This window comes from Phoenix dactylifera, chromosome 16, assembly GCF_009389715.1.
Source record: "Phoenix dactylifera cultivar Barhee BC4 chromosome 16, palm_55x_up_171113_PBpolish2nd_filt_p, whole genome shotgun sequence".
In the NCBI taxonomy this organism is placed as follows: domain Eukaryota; kingdom Viridiplantae; phylum Streptophyta; class Magnoliopsida; order Arecales; family Arecaceae; genus Phoenix; species Phoenix dactylifera.
In genome coordinates, this window is record NC_052407.1 from 5,816,884 (window position 1) to 5,838,875 (window position 21,992).

The 21,992-nt window shown below is 42.5% G+C and overlaps 1 protein-coding gene across 2 annotated transcripts; it reads left to right on the plus strand.

The window, feature by feature from the left end:
* The first annotated feature begins 1,125 nt into the window (after positions 1 to 1,125).
* LOC103720788 (probable E3 ubiquitin-protein ligase ARI1) lies at positions 1,126 to 21,401 on the plus strand. 2 transcript variants are annotated; one of them, XM_008810679.4, is made up of 7 exons: positions 1,126 to 1,469; positions 2,175 to 2,207; positions 12,047 to 12,326; positions 13,937 to 14,417; positions 19,851 to 20,399; positions 20,475 to 20,668; positions 20,885 to 21,401. In XM_008810679.4, exons 1-7 carry the CDS (start codon positions 1,347 to 1,349, stop codon positions 21,028 to 21,030), a joined length of 1,806 nt encoding a protein of 601 aa, XP_008808901.1. In that variant the 5' UTR covers positions 1,126 to 1,346; the 3' UTR covers positions 21,031 to 21,401. The 2 variants fall into 2 exon arrangements, with proteins under 2 accessions (XP_008808901.1, XP_026665674.1); XM_026809873.2 differs by lacking the exons at positions 1,126 to 1,469; positions 2,175 to 2,207 and adding an exon at positions 2,222 to 2,238.
* The last annotated feature ends 591 nt before the right edge of the window (positions 21,402 to 21,992 follow it).

Consider the following 21,992-nt stretch of genomic DNA (forward strand, 5'->3'; position numbering starts at 1 on the left):
CTTACCAGCACTGTTCGCCGCCCATGTGAACTGACTCCCATGCTGCGGTCGTACTACTGGCCGTCACTTGATCATCATTGCACACCATATTAGGTCAGTTAACAACATAGTAAGGTTCTCTATATAAAAGGATAGCCAGGAGGACCTCAAGTACGCAACATATAATACATACAATATTACTCATAAAATCACCTTTTGCCGAAACTTTCTCCCTTTCATACTATTGCCTTGATATTCTGACTTAGACATCGGAGGTCCTCGCAAACTTTCAGCAAACGGATTTCTTACAGACCATCTTTAGAAGAGCCCAACACCCGATGCATCGAGCGGTTTGCTTAGCTCGCCTCCAGTCGATCTCAACAATGTGTCCATCGGCCTTCTTAGTTTGTCTCCAACCTACCTCAATATCGACCGAGCTGCTCTTCCGCCTCGGTCCGGATTCAACAGCAACACTCTCATCAAAAGTGGAGGCTAAAAAAAAACTTATTCTCTCAAAAAAAAATATTACATCAAATATTAAAAAAGTAAATTTTTAATTTTTAATTATTATCTAATCAAATTTGGTTGTGAGTTCGAAGTTCAGTCGGATCCGAATTCTAATCTGAACTTTTTTTTTTTTGTTGTCAAATCAAGTTCGGAAATATATGTAAAATATATCCGACCCGGCCGTGCTCTCACCAGGAGGAGAATAAAAAAAAAATCCAATTTCACAGCTGGCAAAAAAAATCATATAAGCGTCCAAACTTGACAAAAAAATCCTGCCGGTGATGTCCTTTTATTAGCCATTAGCCCGTTACTATTAGCACAGTTAGCACAATGTTTACAGTCTGACGTGGTAGGACAACTTTGGTGCACTTAAATGTGACCGCTGGAGCCGAGCAGTCATCAGTGGCCAGGTCGGGCGGTAATAATCGGTGCACTCTTAAAAAGTATCATCTTTCTCTACAAAAAGGAGCACCCGTCACCGTAGACGAACGGATCAGATATGTTTGCTCGGAAAAAATAACGACAGATCTGTATTCCGCATACATAATTTTATGTTGACGTCCGGTGGAACAATATTAGAACTTGGGAATCCATCATAATTTTATGTTTGCTTTTAGGTAGCTCCTAATCGGAGTAAATCCCTGAACGAAACTACCAAAGTCTTTCGAAATCCTTTTCACGCTTTCACACCCCTTGTAGCTGAGAGAGAGAAGAAAGACGACTTCTCCGTCTCCGATTCGATTCGCCTTCCCTTCCTTCTCCAGAGGCGTCTTCTTGCCTTTGATTGCGTAGTAGAATCGGAGCGCCTCGAATTCGATCGAACCGAGCTTGCTTTTTCTGCACTCTTTTCGGTTTTTCTAATGGCGGATGACGATTACTACCCGTCTTCGAGCGATGCGGGAGAGGACTACAACGATGAGGACGTGTTTATCGAAGAGTCCGCTGATAAGCCCCACGATGCCGTCAGTTGGTCCATCTCTTCGGTATGGGATCGTTCCTTCTTCTTTCCTATTCTTATCTTTTCTTTGGGCGAACCAGGGTTTACTCTATGTAGATTCTTTGGTTACTTGTTTTTTCCGTGATGGGAGATATGTAAGAGTTGCTGCCTGATGTTAATTTGATATGTCTTTTCAATTCAATATGGAAAAGGTTCGATTTTTCTTTTACTTTTGATCATCTTGTTATCCGGATTGTTCTTCTGGCGGCTAGCTTTTACAGTGATTTATTTGTTGATTGAGACTAGCATTGAATTGATGATGGAGGAGATATGTGACAGTTGTTACTTGATGTTATTTTAATAATTTTTCCCCTTCATCCTGTTCCAAAAAAGTTTCAATCTTTAGTAAAATTAGTAATCGTATCTTTGCCATGTTGTTTTTTCTGGAAATTCTGTGATAATTGAATAAGAAAACATTGGGTTAATAATGTACGAGATGTATTGTTGTTGTTACTTGATATTCTTTGTCGATATGCTATTTTTTCCCTTTATCTTTAACTCCAATATGGAGAAGTTCTGATCTTTATTAGAATTGGTGATCATCCTTTTGGCCGGATTGTTCTTTTGGTAGATAACCTTTAAAAATCCGTGATTACTGGGTAAGATTAACAGTGAAATAACAATGTATTTTGTGCTTTTCACTATATCTTCACTTGTTTAACTGAGTTTTCTGTTGTCTGGTGATCTGCAGGTCATCACAAAAGAGTCTCTCTTGGCGGCACAGGCAAGCCATTTTGCTTCACATGATGACATAAGTTGGTCTCTATACAGACGCATATATAGGAATAATGATATTAATATTTCCTAATAATGCTGACGTCCCCATGTAATCTACCATTCTGTTGTTGTCAATCACGGCTGTTATTTACCCGTTTAGCTTTAGCTGACAAATATATGCTTGTTAGAACTGTAGTTAACTGCTGTTATAACAGTAAATAGCATACAGTAATGTGAAAAAACCAGCTACTGTGCTAAGTCAATTTTCACCAACTGAAAGAAAACAGCTAGCTAAGATATTTGAATTTGAAAAATAATGTTTTTCCTGATGAACAGTGGATTTGTCAACTGACAACTGTTGTTTCCATAATAACAGCGGTTATTTATATTCAAGTTAGTAACATATAGATAACCAAGGTCCTTCGAACCGGTACTAAGATCCATACCGGTCGGTAGGTGGGTCAGTATGGTACCGTACCGTCACAGTACGCTTGGGCATGCTGGTTCAGAACTGGCACACCCAATTTTTTTTTTTTAAGTTTTTCAAGTTTAAGTAATTGGTAATCAATCTTTTTCAACTTTTTCAATGATTTTAAGTATAATTTGATTTTTTTTTATATTTTATGATTTTAGTTTAACCTAAATAATGTATTTTGTTGTTTTAAAGTGATACAAAAAATAAAATAATTAGTGAGATGTTGCATGCTATAAGAAGCAGTATAAAATATCCTAAAATTAACTAGTAAGATAAAAAATATAAAATAATACAATCAATTACATATATTTAAAGTATAATATACATACCAATATCTAAAATCTCGTTGAGTGATGATGCCTATCGTAAATATCCGGACTATCAACATAGTTTGGAGGCACATCAGCCTATCCCTCTAACCAAGCGGCGTTGTAGTCTTATATGTTCATCCCATAAGAAACGCGCTATGAATTAGAAGCACTTTCGGATCTCTCACTGAAACTGTCTCTGAGAGGTGTCGTCTGGCGGATAATACGACTGTGAGGGGGCCCATCCGAATAAGGCGGCAGCAAAATCCGACTCGTAAGATGCTTCGGACTGCGTAGAGTAGTAGCCACCGAAAGACGATGCCTCAGACATATATCCGCATCTGTATCCGTATGGATCATAGGCTGCCTGTGGTTGCGGTAATATGATCCAGTATACGACTCAAAACCTAATACGTCTATAGATCCTACTCTACGTACGAGATCATCTGCAACTGCATCGTATCCTCCTAAATGAGTTCGAAGAATTCATCTTTTATATGCAATCCTCTTCTCACAGGCTCTATCGGATCATGCACTGTGGTACTTATCCTGTGTAGCATGCATAAACTGTGACTTACCGGTGAATCGAAAACCACCTGTGCTTCTCATAAATGGTGGTCTCATTTCTCCACTCTCTCTGACTAGGAGATCTATAACTACAAGAACTGTTGCACTTGATCTCTAAATTTAAGTGAACTGGCTTCTCCTTTATACTCTTCATGAAGGTTGCAGGTGCCTTTTGTTTTTTTTGGTGTGCTGAGCAGCTGCGTACTTATCCTTCATGCTCTTCTCTGTTTGCTTATCCGTCATGTCCCTCTCTGTCTGCTTACTCTTCATGCCTCTCTCTGTCTGGCTATGTTAGGAGAATGGATGTCGCCCTCCTGACCGAGTCGATCAGATAGTGCAGTGGTCTTATCTAAGCATCTCTTGATCATATCTCTGAGATGATGTCTCGGACAAGGAGTCATGTGATGACCGGCTTTCCAGTGATCCTTGTGGTTGTGGCTGATCAGTTGGAAGAATGCATGGAATATTGCGATCTGCCCATTGCTCTGCATTGATCCTAGTCTTGCTGCTTGCGAAATTGTTTGGTCATGGAGGCGATCCTCGCTCATCAAGCTCTGGCTCCTGCTACTGGCCCACAAGCCATCCGATTGTAGGATCATCCTCATCGTCAACAAAAGTACTATAGATCGAATCTGTGTACTTTAGCTCCACTTTCCACTAAATGCACTTCAGCCTCAACCTTAGATTGTAGTGAACATATATAAGGTCTTCAAGGCGCTTCTGTATCAGACGGTTCTTCTATTTGCTATGGATGAGGACGAAGGTGGACCAATTGCGCTTACAACTACTCGAGAAGACCATTTAAAAAAGGATCCAGATAGTTAGCCACTTAAGATTTCTCGTAAGAAACCAAAAGAATCCACCATTCAGCTAAAAAATATTGAAAAAAATTACATATAAGATAGTATCATATTAGTAACCATCTAACGCCAGATAAATATCCTTCTGATGTGTAATATATCTGAATTCATACTTTTCTTACGAGTTACAACTGCTGAGACTCCAAAGTTGTCAATGCCCTCTCTAAATATTTTGGTATGTGGAAAAGAACCATGTTGTAATATGTTAATAATTGAAGAAACCAATTAACTTACACATGTCATTAAGTTAGCTTACTTGTTTTAGACATAAGGCCGCAACTTCTGGATCGGGCTTCATCTTGTAAATCATATTATGCAGAGTAGCCAGAAATTCGTCATCCATATCGATTCTAGATATGGTGTACTGAAACTTCAAGTTCAGATACAAGTACATGAGCAGTCTAATTTTTAATGATTTTGCTTACCTGCTAGATACAAGTTGCTACCCGTCTGGTAATCTCACCGCCGCTCAATAATGTCGATATACTTCTGGGCATACGTCGGACGTGTCTCTTTAATCTGAATCTTTGCCCTCTCCATCATATGATACAAGAAGCCTATCTGGGGGTACCTCTTGCTGTCCATGGCTCGAAAACACTTCGTAGAATGGTTTGATAGCCTTCACTATCTTCTCGGCTCGCTGAATGTTTGCCTCATCACCAAATCCTCGATAGTGCTCCCTTCAGTGCCGACCCTCGCAAATCTACTTTTCTACCACTCGAGACTGACAAACATCTGATGTATGGCTGGTTTTCTCTCAAGAAGGCTATCAAATACAATGTAGTTGGTGGTAAATCATATCACTCTTGGTCTCAAAATTTCTCCCTCTGCATATCTCCTCAATAGTCATAGGACCCATGTATGATTATAAATATATCTGGTGATGGTTTGAGCTTTCACTGTCTGTTGCATCCTATAAATATTCACAATGTCTATTAATACAAGGTCGATACAATGTGCAACATGTGGGGTCCAGAAAATATATGGCTGCTGCTCTATCAAAATCTCCTTGGCGACTTGATATTGTGGCCTATTATCAGTGATGATCTGCATGCCATTATCCTCTCCTACCTGATCAATCACCTCCTTCATCAATCTAAGAATGTACATAGCGTCGTGTATCTAATTGGAAGCATCAACTAACTTATGGAAGAAAGTTTTCGTATCACAATATGACAAGAAGTTGATAATGCTTCGCATGGTAAGATCGGTCCAACCATCACACATCACCATCAATCCATATGTAAGCCACTTCCTCTTGTACGAGGCAATCCACTTCTCTAGCTTCTTCTTATTATTGTCAAGAAGCTCACAATACATGTCCTTTGGTCCTAGAGGATCTACACTGAGACCGACGGCCTGTATGAAAAAATGGGTAGATATATAGTACGTATTGTCTCTCACATTCGATGAGATGTGGCTGAAGTGGAATCAGGATCTAATAGCTTGCCATATATCCTTCTTCTTATCCTTCTTTAGCATTGTGTCAAGTGTCAACCCTCTGTTGCTTCGAATTCTTACTGAAGAAGGCATGTGAATCTCAATTATAGATGGTGGCGCATGGTGGAATCTCTCTGGAGGACTTCTTTTGCTACCAAAAATCTCTAGCATAAATGCAATACGGTCACCGCCTCTGTTGACGGTCTCTCTAACTAAGGAGGTCTTCCTGAACTCTGGATCTATCCTGCTGCTTGTAGAACTGAAGCCCGACTCATAGTATGAGGGCCCAAATCGAGCCTTATGTCTGGCCACCTCATCATGTTGTAATTGATCATTCAGACTCACCTGAATGGCAACCTAGATCTGTGTTTCCTCGTCATCTGGAGCGGATGCCTCCTTTGACTTCCTGAAGTGACAAAAAGGTGGCTTGTTTTTGGTACAACGGTGGCTCACTCGCGACGGATGTAAATGCGGCCAACAAAATCAGAAAATAGAAGATCACACAAGGGCTTAGGCATGGAAACGTGGTTTGCCCAAATAAAACCTCCGGAGTGGTGGGCTGAAAAGGAAGCAGTGTAGTCAGCGGCACTGTTTGCCTTTCTATAGACTTGCGTGGCCTTATAGGAGTCACACTCTCCCAAGATCCTGCGGATGTCGTGGAGTAGCGGCCTTCCCCCAGAACCTGAATTCACTCGATCACCGTAGCCGAATCCTCCTCGAGGAGGATGCGATCTACACGCAGCACACGCCTCGCATAGGCGATGCCCTCTCATGCAGCTCTGAGCTCGGCGCTGATGATAGATGTGTCAAAGATCCGCCGACCCCTTGCTGTCACTAGTCTAGCGTAGTAGTCTCTGATAATAAATTCGGCACCGCCATTGCTCCCTTCCTTGCCAACACTACCTTCAAAGTTCACCTTGAGAAAACTAGAGGATGGGGGCTCTCAGAAAACAAGCATGGTCCTGGCCGCTACAAGAGCAGAATGAGAGCTTCAGATTTTTCTAGCCATCCCTGATGGTGACGCCTCAGTAGTGCCAAGATCTTCGCCGCATGTAGTAGAGCTCTGTTCGCCACCACCCTCGGTTGCGCACTGCCATCCTCGAAGATCTGGACATTCTTATCTAGCCAGCAGTGTTAGGCCAGATAGGCAGCACAAGTTCTCTCCTCTAGACCGGGCCCTTGCGAAAAAGCCTCTAGGAAATATAAGAAATCCTCGATCGACGTCCACCCCCGCCGCGGATCAAGAGAGGTCGAGGCGCCCCCCAAATCTGAGCGGCTCGCAGACACTCAATGAGGACATGGAAGATAGACTCCACCTTCGGGCAGACCGCACAGACCGAGGGGATTCTCACTCCTTGCCGAGCTAGCACGCTTTTGGTAGGCAAGCAACCCCATGCCACCTTCCAAATGAACAAGGCCACATGGGGCTGGATGCACATCCTCCAGATCTAGCTTCCGTCAATCTGTCGAGCGGACAACCTCCTGATCACCCCATATAGGTTCCAGGCTCTCACCACAGACCTCCCAGTCGTGCTCCAGACTCTCCTGTCCATTGCCTCCCCTACAGGAATCGGCAATGACAGGACCCACTCAGCCAGCTGCTTCCCAAAAATTCGCCTAACAAGGTCCTCATCCCACCGTCGCTCTCTCGGAACGAACAGATCGCAGACTCTGCATTCCTCCAGCCAACCGTGGTCGATCAGGGTGGGCCAACCCCGCGGTGGCACCTCAGATAGCCACCTGTTCTCTAGGACGTCGATAGCCTGTCCATCTCCGATCTCCTATCTAATCACCGGAATCACCATCGAGGCGCGGGTGCAGATCTCTCCAGATGAAGGAACAACCTCGCCGAGTGCGGATAGCTGACGGATTGGCCGAGTCCCCATACTTCACCCTCAGTAGAGAACCCCAGAGACTCTCCGGCTCCAGAAGAAATCTGGCTGCCAATCTGATCGCAAGGATCTTCCGACGCTCAATCAACGAATGAACTCCTAGCCCATCTCTGCTAATCGGCTGACATATAGTCTACCAGGCTAGTAGGTGGACCTCGGATTTGTCCCCACGCCGCCCCCAAATGAAGCTTCTGAGTAGTCGCTCCATGCCCCGCAGCGCAGCTAGGGGCACCAAGGTATTTGATAACAAATAGATAGGAATCGAGCACAAAACTGACCGTACCAGAGTGACTCTACCCATCATAGACAGAGTGCCCACCTGCCATCCCTCCATTCTACGCCTGATGCCCTGCTTCGTAGAAGAACACTCCCCTACGGAGATGCCGGCCTGTGATCGGGACCCTAAGATAACTCAGGGTGCCCTCCTGCTCCCCAATCTTCAAGACTCCCATGATAGAAGCCTTCACATCTGGGTTGATCTTCGGGCTGAAGCAAGTGGCTGACTTTGCTAAGTTCACCTACTGTCCATATGCTGCACAATACACCCCTAGAATCTTTCAGATCGCCAAAGTCAATCATCTCGTCGCACGAGCCAGTAGCAAATAGTCGTCAGCGAATAGCAGGTGCGAGATCTGAGTCGACCCCGCAGCCGGTCTATATGCCTTCATCTCCTGCCTCGCTAAGGCATGTCAAAGTGCTCTAGATAGGGAATCCGTGCAAATGATAAACAAAAGCGGTGATAGAGGGCATCCCTGCCTCAACCCCACCGATGACTCAGAGAACTGTAAGGGGAACCGTTCACTAATAAGGCAAAAAACGGTGTCAAAATGCACCCCTGAATCCACCTGATCCAGTGCGTGTGAAAGCCAAATCCCTCCAAGGAGTGAGTCACAAAGTCCTACCTTATTCTGTTGTAGGCGCTCTCCATGTTGAGCTTGACGCCCATCAGGCACTTGCCCTCCGATGCTTTCCGGAGGTCAGACATGAACTCATTAGCAATGAGGACATTGTCGGAGATGGATCCTGTCTCTTCAGAATCAAGGTAATGAAAGTCCGCTTCCATTCATCAAGCACCGCCACAGATGAGAAGAACTGCTAGACAGCCGCCGTCACCTCCTACCTGATAATATGCCAATACCTCCCGAAGAAAATTGTGAGAAAATCATCCGGACCCGGGGCTTTATCCTCGCCCAAGGACCAGAGGGCTTTTTGGATTTCCGCTTCTGACACCGGGCTGATCAAAGCTGCGTTCTCGTCCCCGAAGATCCTCATCCCTAGTCCTGGCTCATAGGCCCCACCAGCCACACCCACTGGATCGGTCCACCTAGCTCGGAAGAACTGCTCCAGGATTTATCTAATAGTGTCCAGATCCTCTAGCACATGTCCACTGCTATCTTTGATCCCGCCAACTTGGCTTCCCTGGCTCTGAATGATGGTCGACTGGTGGAAGAATCTCGTGTTCCGGTCACCCTTCTTGATCTACTGAACTCTGGACTTTTGTCTCTAGAAAACCTCCTGCTGCCTGAGGAGCGAGTGATGCTGGGCTAGTAAACTCCTGAGTTCCCCCTAGTCTTCATCTGAAAGGCCATCCCCGTGATCCTCTAGAGACTGGAGTCTGGCTATGAAGGCTTCAGTTTCCTCCACCCTCTTGAACATGTTTTCCACCTCTTTCCGGTTCCATCTGAGCAACCGATGCCTGGTCAGCTCTAACGTGCAGGTCACTCTTGTATATCACATCCTTCCGAACTGGTGTCCGCCACACCTTCCGCACCATATTCCACGACCGTGGATAGGAGAGCCATATCTTCTCAAAATGAAACGGACTATGAAAGAGTGGCGTGTGAGGTAGTCACCAAAACAGGGCCTTTTCCTTCTCAAGCTTCAACTCAGGATCGAGGTACCGGCACTCACTTGACTGGTGCCCGATCTTGGCACACGAATAGCAGAGGACCGGCAGGTCTTCGTAGACGAAGGCCTGCCAGAACTGCATCTTCCCCCCAAACAAAGGTTCCAGGTTTCAACGGCTCCTGAGTGTCGACCACGATCTTCACCCTAGCATATCCCACCCGCTGGAGCTGGTTGGAAACTCTGTCAAGCTCCAGTGGTCGGCCCGCCATCGTCGCTATCTTGAGTATTAAGTCCCTCTCCCAGTACTCAAGGGGAAGGTATGGCATCCGGAGCTAGAGCACCGTCCGACTCACAATATTGACGCCCGGAATGAAGTCGGGCTTCCATTCTTTCATGGACAACAGCTGCTCGCCACCAGCCCCGAACTGCTTGCCGGTGCCGCTACTCGGTCCTCGCCGGACTTAAACCAGAGTGTCGTGTGATCTTCCACCATTGGAAACACCTCGACGTTATCGTACGGTTTCGGAGCTCTTGCGCTACCCATTCTACTGAGATGCGCCGACCAGGGCTTCAGGCGACCACCACCGTCTCCTCCCAGGCCCTCCTTGCCTTCGTTACCCACTCAGACGACAGCTCCACCACCTCGGTGAAGTGGTGATGGAGCTCCGCCAATTTCGCCGTTGTGATGAGGTGGTTGGACTACACCGGCCGTGAGGCGCCCTGCGCCACTGCTGACCATAGGGGGTAGGCCCGGCCACCCCCAGAGGAGGCTCCATCCCATCTCCTTTGGTCGGGGCCGCCCGCCGCCCCTCGCTAGTCTCCGGCCCTCCCGAAACACTAGTGCTTTGAGCTGCCATCAGCGCAGCCCACCAGGTGTTCCCATCGCACGATTCTTGATGCAGTAGCGAGGGACTGCTTTTGCTTGAGAGTATAGAAAGGTGGCTTTGCCAGTCGACAGTCCATCTTGGCTTTCTTCTTGGAAACCCTCTCCTTCATTAGCTGTCGAACCTCCTATGGGCATTTCTGATACATAGGTACGTCAGGGTAACCACCAACTAAGTGTTGCTTCAACTTGGTTATCCTTCCTTTTTTGAACTCTATGTTGCATCAGTTGCACTTCTAATAGTGCCGACCCGAGAGTATTTGTCCATGATCCTAACCAATGTCACGCTCTGGCTTCTTTTTTTTAATGGTTCTATTCCTGCAGGTTTATCGAATATGTCAATTTATCAATTATTTAAAAATAGCAAAATTTCATTTATCTAATACATAATACTATTTATTTATTTTTAATAATTTTAAATTAAAAAATATGTTTGCATATCATAAATTTAGAAAAATATTTTTTTACTTTAAAAAATACTTCTATAATATGTATTACATACTACTCATTTTTTATAGTTTTTGGTATTAATTATATATTTTTAATTATTTTGAAATCTAAAAATAATTTTTAAATATAGATATGTTAAAAAATTAACTTTAGCTAAAATCTATGTAGAACCGAACAATGGATGCTACATATATATTTTTTTAGACCTGTAAGCATGCATCAAAAGGCTACTTATTTCTCATTTTTTTTTAAATTTAGGCTAGGCTATTGTGCACATGATCACATCAAAACTTAAATAAATGGACACCAAATTTTGTTGGACAGTAGCTTGCATGCCCCTAAATATGCTTTTGATTTTATTTTTTTTGAATTTTATTTTTTAAAAAATTATATATATTCAAAAATTAAAAATTTTTATGTCATCGTACAGATCATCCATAGATCTACAATATATCATAAAACCAAGCCAAAATCAAAAAAAATGGCATGATCTTTTCTTATTTTGCAAATTTCGAGCTATTTTTTGGAGCCAAAAAAAAGAGGAAATGAGATAGGGGAGAAGAAGCACACGTTATTTAGATTTGGATCTTCCTTCAATCGTGCTAAATCGGTGTTATTTTCGCCCGGGGGGGAGTGAGAAATAAAATGAACATTGGGAAGGCCTTCTCAGGCTTTCCCAATGAATCTTTTTAACAAAAGGAGAGGAGGGTGGCCGGTTCGAAACCAGCACCTCTCGAGCAGTTCAGTCAAGAAACAATTGGCTCCCAAACCCAATATCTGATAGTTCTCTAATTTTTTTTAATGTGGTTTGGTTTGCTATATGTTAAAAAATGGTTAAGATGATGAACTTGGTGGGCCATAGTATTTTGGGACGTGGATTGCATTTCAGCTAGTTTTATATTTAATTAGTTTATGACTATTATATACCCTAAATTTCCAAGTTTATTTTCTATTATTTTATATTATAATGCAATTGTAACAGCAAATAATGGTTGTTATAATTGTTATAATGATTAATAATAGTTTTGGTGGGGAATCATTGTAATGTTATGATGTGTTATTTAAAATCTTGAACCTTGGTTCTTATTCTGTAGCATTATATATTTTTTGAATTCTATTGTAGAAGGAAGATTTGCGAAAGGTAATGGATGTGTTAGCTATAAAAGAGCAGCATGCACGAACCCTGCTTATCTATTACCAATGGAATGTGGAGAGGGTATATGAGTTGCTCGAACGAAAGGGGAGAGAACAGTTGTGTTGTGATGCAGGGGTTCCTATCACTGTGAACAAAGGCCTTGACTTATTGAAGTCTTCATCCCCCATTACGTGCAGTATATGCTTTGAAGATGTTGCTCCTAGTAAAGCCACAGCAATGGATTGTGGACACTGCTATTGTAATGATTGTAAGTATTCTCATGTATTTTAAAGTTAAATGACTTGTCATCTTGCATTACCAATAATCTTTCTTCTTCTTTTCTTCTTAAGAGCAAATATGATTAACTTCTTTCTGTTATTTTTTTTTATTCCGGTCAATTATAGAACTTTAAACCTACTCTTGTATTGATAGATGCAGATATATGCACATATGTCTGTATATCTCTGTGTTTTTGTTATGTATGATTTTCAAGGAACATTATCAGCACCCTGGTTGCATTTTTTTTTACTAGGCTATTAGAAGATTTCAACTCATTCTGAATTTTTTCCCATTATTCTTATGATATTATCAAAACACAGCATTAAAAAAATAATTTTCCTTTTCTTGGATTATTGTTAAACATACAAATGTTTTATAAGCAAAAGGTTCATGAGTCAATTAGGAACTTCTCTTTTCTAAAAAATTTGACAATACCTGAGCCTTTTCCCCTGTTCACTGTTTATGTTCTCTGTTCTTTTCCTGTTTCTCATAACTTAGCATGAATTATTGTTGTATTATGTATTTGGTTCTCCCAAGTGATTTTGTATCTTGAGTTAGTGATTATTGGGGTTTATATTTCTTATTTAGGAAACCATGTTCCTCTTCAGAAGCCTTATATCAAAATTTTCATGTTTTGGCCAAAACAAAATGGTTTTGGCTGAGACTAGTCGGAAACTGACTGTAATTTTTGGTTTGGGTCAGTTTTGGCTGCAGGTTCGATCGGTTTTCGCTTCATTTTCATATTTTTTCATTAAAATATAAATGCTTACTATTTTATAAAAAATATTAGTATCACTTAATCATTAATTGCATTCATTAATATGTTCATTCATTTGCATATTTATTCATTAGGCATCAATCATCAGCACATTTGCATGATGGCAGACTTGAAATCTTGCAAAGCAGCTTAGAAGCGCTAGAGAAAAGGGGGAAAAATAAGGCATGAGGGTGGTCCATGTTGAGGTTCAGTAATTGGGAATACATTATCTTTTTTTTTTTTCTTTTTCGCATTTCTATCTCTAGCTATATTTATTTTTGCTGATAGGATGTGGTTCTTAAAAAAAGGAACCTGTGATCCTTATTAACTATCTTAGCTGTAGCGTTTGTATTTTATTCTAACCAAATAGATAGTTATTGTTTAAATAGTTTTTACTGAAATATCTTTTTTTTTATGTTTTTCTTTTTGGGGGGTGGGAGTGTACAAATATATCATTCCACTTTGAAGGTATATCCAACGTTCAAACTTCAAAAGAGGGAAAATAAGAGTTTTGAGAGTAAATTATGCATGGGTATAAGAATTTTTGGTTTACAACTATCGAAGCTGCATAAATTATGGTTGCAAATAACTCAAAACATAATAAGATGATGTGAAATAGCTTGTCTTGATTTATTTTATTTTTCTTATTTTTCTATTTTTATGGGATTTTCTTGATTTTTTTTACCAAAACTTTGAAACTGGATGCCAAACTGCCGAAACTGAAACTCTACCTGGAGATCCAAAACTGAAGCTGAAACTGACTTTTAAAAACTTGCTTATATCAATTTAATTTTTCTTTTTATAATGACTTAAACATGTGATTGCATTTTCTTCTTGCTTAGGTTGGACACAACATTTTATCGTCCAGATAAATGATGGGAAAAGTCGGTGCATTAGGTGCATGGCCCCGAAGTGCAATGCTATTTGTGATGAAGCTGTTGTTAGAAGTCTAGTCAGTGAAAGGCACCCAGATATTGCAGATCGCTTTGACCGTTTTCTTCTTGAGTCTTACATTGAAGATAATAATATGGTTAAATGGTGTCCTAGCATACCGCATTGTGGAAATGCAATACGTGTTGAGGGTGATATATATTGCGAGCTCGAGTGCACATGTGGTCTCCAGTTTTGTTTCAATTGCTTGTTAGAACCGCATTCACCTTGTTCATGCTTGATATGGGATCTTTGGGTCAAAAAATGCCATAGCGAATCAGAAAATGTGAATTGGATCATGGCTCACACAAAACACTGCCCCAAATGTCACAAACCTGTGGAAAAGAATGGTGGCTGCAACCTAGTTAGATGTGTCTGCGGACAATATTTCTGGTGAGAATTCTTAGTAAGGATTTTTTAATCCAACCTCGAAGACTTTTTAGTAGACTATTTTCCAGTTAGCCTCTTCTGTTTCTATAAATGACATGTTATCTCACATTGATATCATATATTTCCTAGTTTAATAATTTGATCCTGATTGATAGGCATTCTAATTAGTTAACTAAAAGCTTATTCTATTTCCCTCAGAAAAGATCTTATTCTTTTTCTCTCTCACACAGTGTTCATTATTGCAGCACTGATTAGAACACTAAATTCATGTTTAAACTTAATTTGTTGTCTGTGTGCTGTACTAAAACCTATATCCTTGATTATATGAGAATGATGTTTGCATAAAATACTGAAAAAGTTAAAAACTCGTACCTTAACAGTTATGGGCTGCATTTCATATTTCAATTTCTAGTTCAATTTCCTGGGATGCTAAACATAATTTTAGTGCTCATATCATAAACTACTTGTATAACATATAGACATCCTTGCTTTTTCATGTAAATATCTAAGCATCAAACATTATCAAAATACTCTGATGCCCAAACATGCCTGAGATATTTCTGGTGTTTTAATCTCAAATATTTTAGAATAAATTTTTACTTAATTTTTATTAATTTAAATGTCTTGAAATCTCAACTTTGGAAGAAATATATTGGAGAATAAAGAAGGCATAGGCATTCCTCTATCAATCATCCTTGAGTTTCTTTATCCCTTGTAAGGTTTCTTTGTCCCCTGTAAGGCACTTCTGGCATCGAATGTTCATTATAATGATTATAATGTCATTGAGTTTCTGAGGTTTATGGAGTGTGTTGAGAATTACAGTAACCAATCTATGTTTTTACATTTACTCTTTCATGCTAATAAATGCCAGATTCTACCTCTTAAATAAAAGAATAATTTTAGGCTTCCACAAAGTTACAGCTAAACAAAGTCAAATACGATCAGGACCACTGATTTTGGTTGACCGGGATTGAACTATATACTGAAGGACGTTATGGATAAGCCAAGACAGAAGCAGCGACATTTGGTCTAAAAGCATGCACGTCTTAAGGATGCTTTTTGTTAACTTTGCCACTGTGGTTTTGTGGTCTAAAAGCTTGGACGAACTTAAGGATGCTTTCGGGTATCTTTGCTACATAGGTTTTGTTGACCTGGATTGAACTTATATATTATAGGTCTCCTTTAAGGATAAGCAAAAGAATGGGAAACTTGTAAAACAGGATAAGTGGCATTTGGTCTAAAAGCCTGCACAACTTAAGGATATTTTGTCTTAATGATAACTTTGCGTTTCATTACATTTATTACAATCTTTTTCACTATCAATATGACTCTATCAAGCTATCCTTTAAGAGGCAGGGTGTGAATAGTTCCTTATTGAGTCTGCAAGCTTCTAGTTTAATTATGGGGTTTGTTAATGGAGAAATTTATGTTCCTAACTATTCTTCCATTTCCAAGTGTTCAGCTTCTCTAGATATTGATCACTAAATCTCGTAGCGTGATGGTTTTGAAGTGGATAAGCCACACACTAATGATTGAGAATGATCTATTATGACGCATTATATCTTTAAAATTGATACTCCATTGGAGCTCAATAATTTCAGAATGTTCAACGTTGATACTCCATTACATAGTTAGGTTCAAAGCTACCCAAACTTTCGGGTGAGTCACCTACCTCGGATTGCGTCGGACCACTGTCCAATCTTGGTGAGTACCTCGACCCCTACTCTGCATCATAGTCCTTTTCGTTTTGAAAAGATTTGGCTCTCCTATCCTTGGTTGTGAGATGTCGTTCGGGAGGTTTAGAAGCTACCTGTGTGGGGTGATCCTATGTACAGGGTGACCCGCAAGTTAGGAATGACCAGATGCAGGCTGCGTAGGTGGAACCAGGAGGAGGTGGGTAATATCTTCAGGAGGGTAGAGAAGATAGAATCTTCCATTGCATATCTCCAGGATCTTGAAGAACGTTGGGGGAACTCAGGATGCAGCTGGCCAGACACCACTCTCTTCTCCGGTTGCAGGAGGTACTGTGGAGGCAGAAGTTTAGGATACAGTGGATTGCGGAGGGGGATCAGAATATTAGGTTCTTCCATTAGTCAACCATCATCTGGAGACAAAAAAACAGAATCAGCAGCATTAGGGACGCTAGTGGACAGATGACAGAGGATCAAACACCATCAAGAGGATATTAGAGCAGTTCTTTAGATCTAGATGGACGGAGCAGGGGGGTAATGGAGTAGCGAGCCGATACTTATGGTGGGAGTTTCGGGGGAGGAGAATGAAGCCTTGGTCAGCTCGATATTAACATTGGAAGTCCAGGTGGCTCTCTGGTCCCTAGGTGAGGACAAGGCCCGGGGCTGGATGGTTTTTTTTCTATCTTCTTCAGAAGGTACTGACACATAATCAGGCAGGATGTGACGGTGGCAGTTCTGCAATTCTTTACCACCTCCAGGTTGCCTCAGGATTGAAGGCAGACTTTCATCACTCTGATCCCGAAGAGATAGGGTCCTACGGAGCCGAGCCATATTCGACCGATCAGTCTCTGTAATACTTTGTATAAAGCCATTGAGAAGATCCTAGTGCACAGACTGAGTATCTTGCCCAGAATCATTAGCCCTGAGCAGGGGGCCTTTGTTAGGGGTGCTGCATCTCCGACAATGTGATGATTGTCCATGAGTTCATGGTCAACCTCCAGCGGGCCTCGGAGGGAGGAGTATGATGGGAGTCAAGCTGGACACAGAGAGAGCTTACGACAAAATGCGATGGAGCTTTGTGGTCCACACTCTAGAGTCCTTCGGTTTTTATCCGGTGTGGGTCAGATGGATCTTGGGCTGCATCCAGTCCTCGTCTTTCGCCATCTTGGTGAATGGCTCCCCCACATGCTACTTCGGCTCCTCGGTGGGGTTGAGACAGGGGTGCCTGCTCTCGCCGCTACTATTTATCACCTGTGCGGATGCACTGTTGAGAGTGCTTCGGCATGCCATGGAGGCTCAGGTGATGGAGGCGTATAGCCCAACACCAAGATCGACTCAGATTTCACACTTGCTCTTTGCCAATGACCGCATGCTGCTGGCCCATTGCGACGAGACGCACTGCGCAGGTGTTCCAAAGAGTTCTTGTGGCGTATTGTGTGGCATCTTGGCAGCAGGTCAACCTGGCCAAGTCAGTCATCCGTTTCAGCCCAAAAATCAAGCTGATGGTGAAGTCTTCCATCATGGAGATCCTGCGGGTAGGAGAGCAGGAGGGCACCTTGGTGTATCTTGGGGTGCCAATTACTGGGCGTCGACTACGCAGGGAAGAGTGTGCCTCCTAGGAGTAGGGCATTAGGCACAAGTTGGAGGGATGGCAGGCGAGCTCTTTTTCCATGATGGGCAGAGTTCTCTAGGTGCGGTCGATCTTCAGTTCAATCCCGATATATCTCTTCTCCAACATCATTGTGCCCCTTGCACCGCTGAGGGTATTCAGGAGCTTCATCTAGAGCCATCAGGGGCAGGAAGAGGTGTTCATCTGCTAGCCTGGGACGTGATCTGTTAGCCGACCAGTGGCGGTGGTTTGGGGGTTCACTCCTTATTAGAGCACCAGGAGGTTCTTGCTACCAGACATGCGGCCGGGTTCCTCCTCGAGCCTGACAGCCTTTGGGGTTCTCTGGTGAGGTACAGGGCTCTGGTGAGGTCTAAGTGCAGGGCTCCGGCCGGGGCGGCTGTTTTCCGCATCGGGCGCTGCAGCTCTATTTGGAGAGAGATTTGTACTCGAGGCCCTTCGATCCTTGCTGCGATTAGGTGGGAGATTGGAGACGGGTAGGCGATTGATATCTCGAGGACAGATGGTTGGCTGAGATGCTGCTAAGTGGGTGGCCCTCATTTCTTGATCCGAGGTGTCTGGCAGGACGCAGAGTCTGTGATCTCTTTGTTCCAAAAGAGCGGAGGTGGGATGAGGGCCTCATTCGGCAAGCCTTTGGGGAGGTCCTAGCTGAAAGTCCTGGCTCTGCCGATACCTATAGAGGTGAGAGCGGATAGGAGGGTCTGGAGTGGCTTTGGGAGGTCGAGAGTAAACTCTTGGGACCTCTACGGCCGAGTGACTAGGGCCCTGACCCATCAATTAGAGGGGTCGGATCTGGAGGTTGTGCATCCACCTCCGGGGGGCCATGTTCATCTGCAAGGTAGCTTGAGGGTGTTTGGCGACCAGGAGTGTATTGACTAGTAGAAGGGTGAGGGTCTTCCCAACTTGGGAGGTTTGTCTAGAGGTGGAGGAGTCTATTTGCCATATCCTCTTTTGTTGCCCGCGAGCGGCCCAAATCTGGCACTACGCGGGGATTGTTCCGGGCTTTGGGCACGACACGACCCCGTCGGAGCACTTCCTAGCTTGTTTGAGGGCATCTTCGAGGAGGCCTGGCATGGTAGAGTGGGGGGTCAGATGTGCCTATCTGGCCTATCATACATGGCTGGAAGGAACGCCCGGATCTTCGAGGATAGATGGGTCCACCCGAGGGCTGTGGCGGATAGAGCTCTGTTTACGCGTTCGAGATCACCAATGCTGCATCTTCTTGTTCGCCTGAGATGGCTAGGGACATCTAAGTCTCCCATTCAGCTGAGTCAGCGACCAGGTTTGTCTTTGTTTTCTGGGAGCCCCCACCTCCTAGCTTTGTTAAGGTGAATTTCGACAGCAGTGTTGCCAAGAGAGAAGAATATAGGGGTGTGGGCTTTGTTATCAGAGACCATCACTTCAGACTTGTGGCACCGGTGGACGGTGGATCTATGACATCTCTGTCATTAGAGCTAAGCTAAAAGCGACGTGAATGGGCATCTCCTATGCGAGGCATACCTCGGGAGCGGATTGCATCCACCTCGAAATGGATTCGGCTTCGGTGATCGAGTGGGTTCGAGGTCGGCATTCTGCGTCGAGCGGGCAACTTTTGCTCCACGACATCCGGAGGCTCGCAGGGAGCTATGGGTCCTTCCGGGCTATCCATATTTATCGGGAGGCAAACAGTGCAGCTGACTGGGTGGCCTCCTATGCGGCGCATCACTCTGGTAGGTTCCTCTGAATGAACCAAGCAGATGTTCCTTTTCGTCAGCTTCTTTTTTCTAACTTTGTTGGCTGCTCTCACGTGAGTGTCATATGAGGCGCCGGTGTGCCCAAAAAAAAACTCCATTACATTTGAACAGCTACTGTAGGAATTCTAGTTGTATATTTTCCTTATAGCTGTCTGAAGATCTGTATGCAATTAATCGAAATTATGACTGCATTATGCATAGCTTGACCAGAATGCTTGATACTCCATAGGACCACAACACTTAAAGTTTGATCCTTTATAAAACTCCATACTAAATGCATTTTTTCTTAATGTTTTGAAAAACAACTTTTTGTTTCGGTTAATAATGCTCGCAAGTTGATGTGATTAGAACCGGACCTGACCAATTTTATCGTCTTTTTTAACAGTTACAAATGTGGTGGTGCTACTGGGAGAGATCATACATGGAGTAGTATCGGTGGCCACAGTTGTAACCGTTTTAAAGAAGAAGAACGAAAAAACGTAGAGACTGCAAGACGAAGACTACATAGATACATGCACTACTATAACCGATACAAGGCTCATACAGATTCTTTTAGGCAGGAAAGCAATCTCATGAAAACTATCCAGGAAAGAATTTCATTATCTGAAAATAAGGAGTCCAAAATTAAAGATTACAGCTGGGTATTGAATGGATTACATAGACTCTTCAGATCAAGGCGTGTTCTTTCATATACATATCCATTTGCCTTCTTCATGTTCGGGGATGAGCTCTTCAAGGATGAGATGACACCAGGGGAAAGACAAACGAAACAAAATCTATTTGAAGACCAACAACAACAGCTAGAATCCAATGTAGAGAAGCTGTCTCTGTTTCTTGAGAAGGAATTTCAACACTTGACTGTTGAAGAGATTATTGAGACACGTATGCAAGTCATCAATCTATCCAGGATTGTTGATAATTCTTGCAAAGAAATGTGAGTTTGCCCTCAATAAGTTTTTTTATGAATTGGTTAATTTGCTTTATGATACTGAAGTGATAGTTCTTGCAGGTACCAATGCATAGAGAATGATTTATTGTATCCCCTCAAACATTCAGTTCACCACATCGCTCCATACAAATCTAGGGGCCTTGAGAGGGCATCGGAACTTTCTGAATGTTGGGATTCTGATGAAAGTTTGAGGAACATGAAAACCAGCAATTGTGGCAGCTGTATGCAACAGAATTCAACTATTAATGGAACCGGTAAAAGGTTTTCACATGATAGTTATTTTAACCAACAAATCAGTCATGACATCAATATCTGCTGTCATGTCCGTTTTATTTTCTTTATAATCTTTCTTTCCATCTGGATCAACTATTTATTTCAGTAAGCTGATGTTCTCTAAAGACATGTTGGAAAAAAAATTATAAAGTTTGAGGCTTTTTCACTGACAAAAATATTATTGACCTGGAATATAGGTGCAACGGGACTGGGCAGGCATTTTGTCTTCCAGTTGCATGGATCTTCGAGTGCAGTGGAGGGTGTATTCTCTTCAAGAAAACGTGCCAGGAAAGATGATCCTGGAGGTGTTGCTCTCTTTGATCTCAACATGCCTGCAATATGATTGAGAGGAGTTGAATCCAGCTTCCATTTCATTATTTGCATGTGCACAGCTCTTACTGAAGTAGCTATACTTCATACAATTTCCAATTATCCTTTTTGCCTCTCCTGATACTGATTAGCTTCCAAATGGTGTATTTATGCTCTCTCTACCATTGTCTTTTTGTTTTTTTCATACATAGCTTCATCTCAGCCCTTGTACAGTTGACTCATCCCTGCAAAGTTTATGAGGTCTCTTTTGAACTATGGGAACTTTAAAATGATCCCATGCGTACTGGAGCAGCATCTTTGAACCAGTGTACTGTGGTTGTGTGATCAATATGGAGCTAATGATATGATAATTACGAAATCAGATTATGAAATGCTTTGCCTCCACTTTGCTTCTTTGCATTGTCATTGTACATGGAAAGCATTGTGACGACTAATTGTGGTACCACTGTCACTACCCTCAGAAGATGGTGGTATAAGTGCTGTCTTTTGGTTGGAAACACCAACCAAACACTGTAGTAGTTTCACTCAGTAGTTAATCCCAAACAGATGTTTCAATAGAAATGATGGCAGAACAATGGTTTTCTCAGTTCAGTTGAAACCAAGTGTAGAATTTGACTAATCTCAGTGACTAAACTTGATAAATTCATAAAAATCTTATATTTAGTATAAGAATTAGCAATCTTGATAATATTTTGATCTTGATGTTTTGTTGAAAAGGTCTTTTTCTTGCGCACATGGAGTGATGAATTTGGTTTCGAACTGATTACAGGTATTTAGAAGCAGCTGTTTGATTGCTAATTCTTTCATCTGACCCAGTGACCTAAGCCTTTTCCACCGAAGCTACAAATTTCTGAGCTCACCTTGGTTTCTATAGGCTGCTCTTGAATTTTCCTTTTGTTTTTCTGATTTTGATTGCAAAAAACATGTGTGAGTTACCTCAAGGCAAAAACCACCATTGTAATAATTCTGACGCTA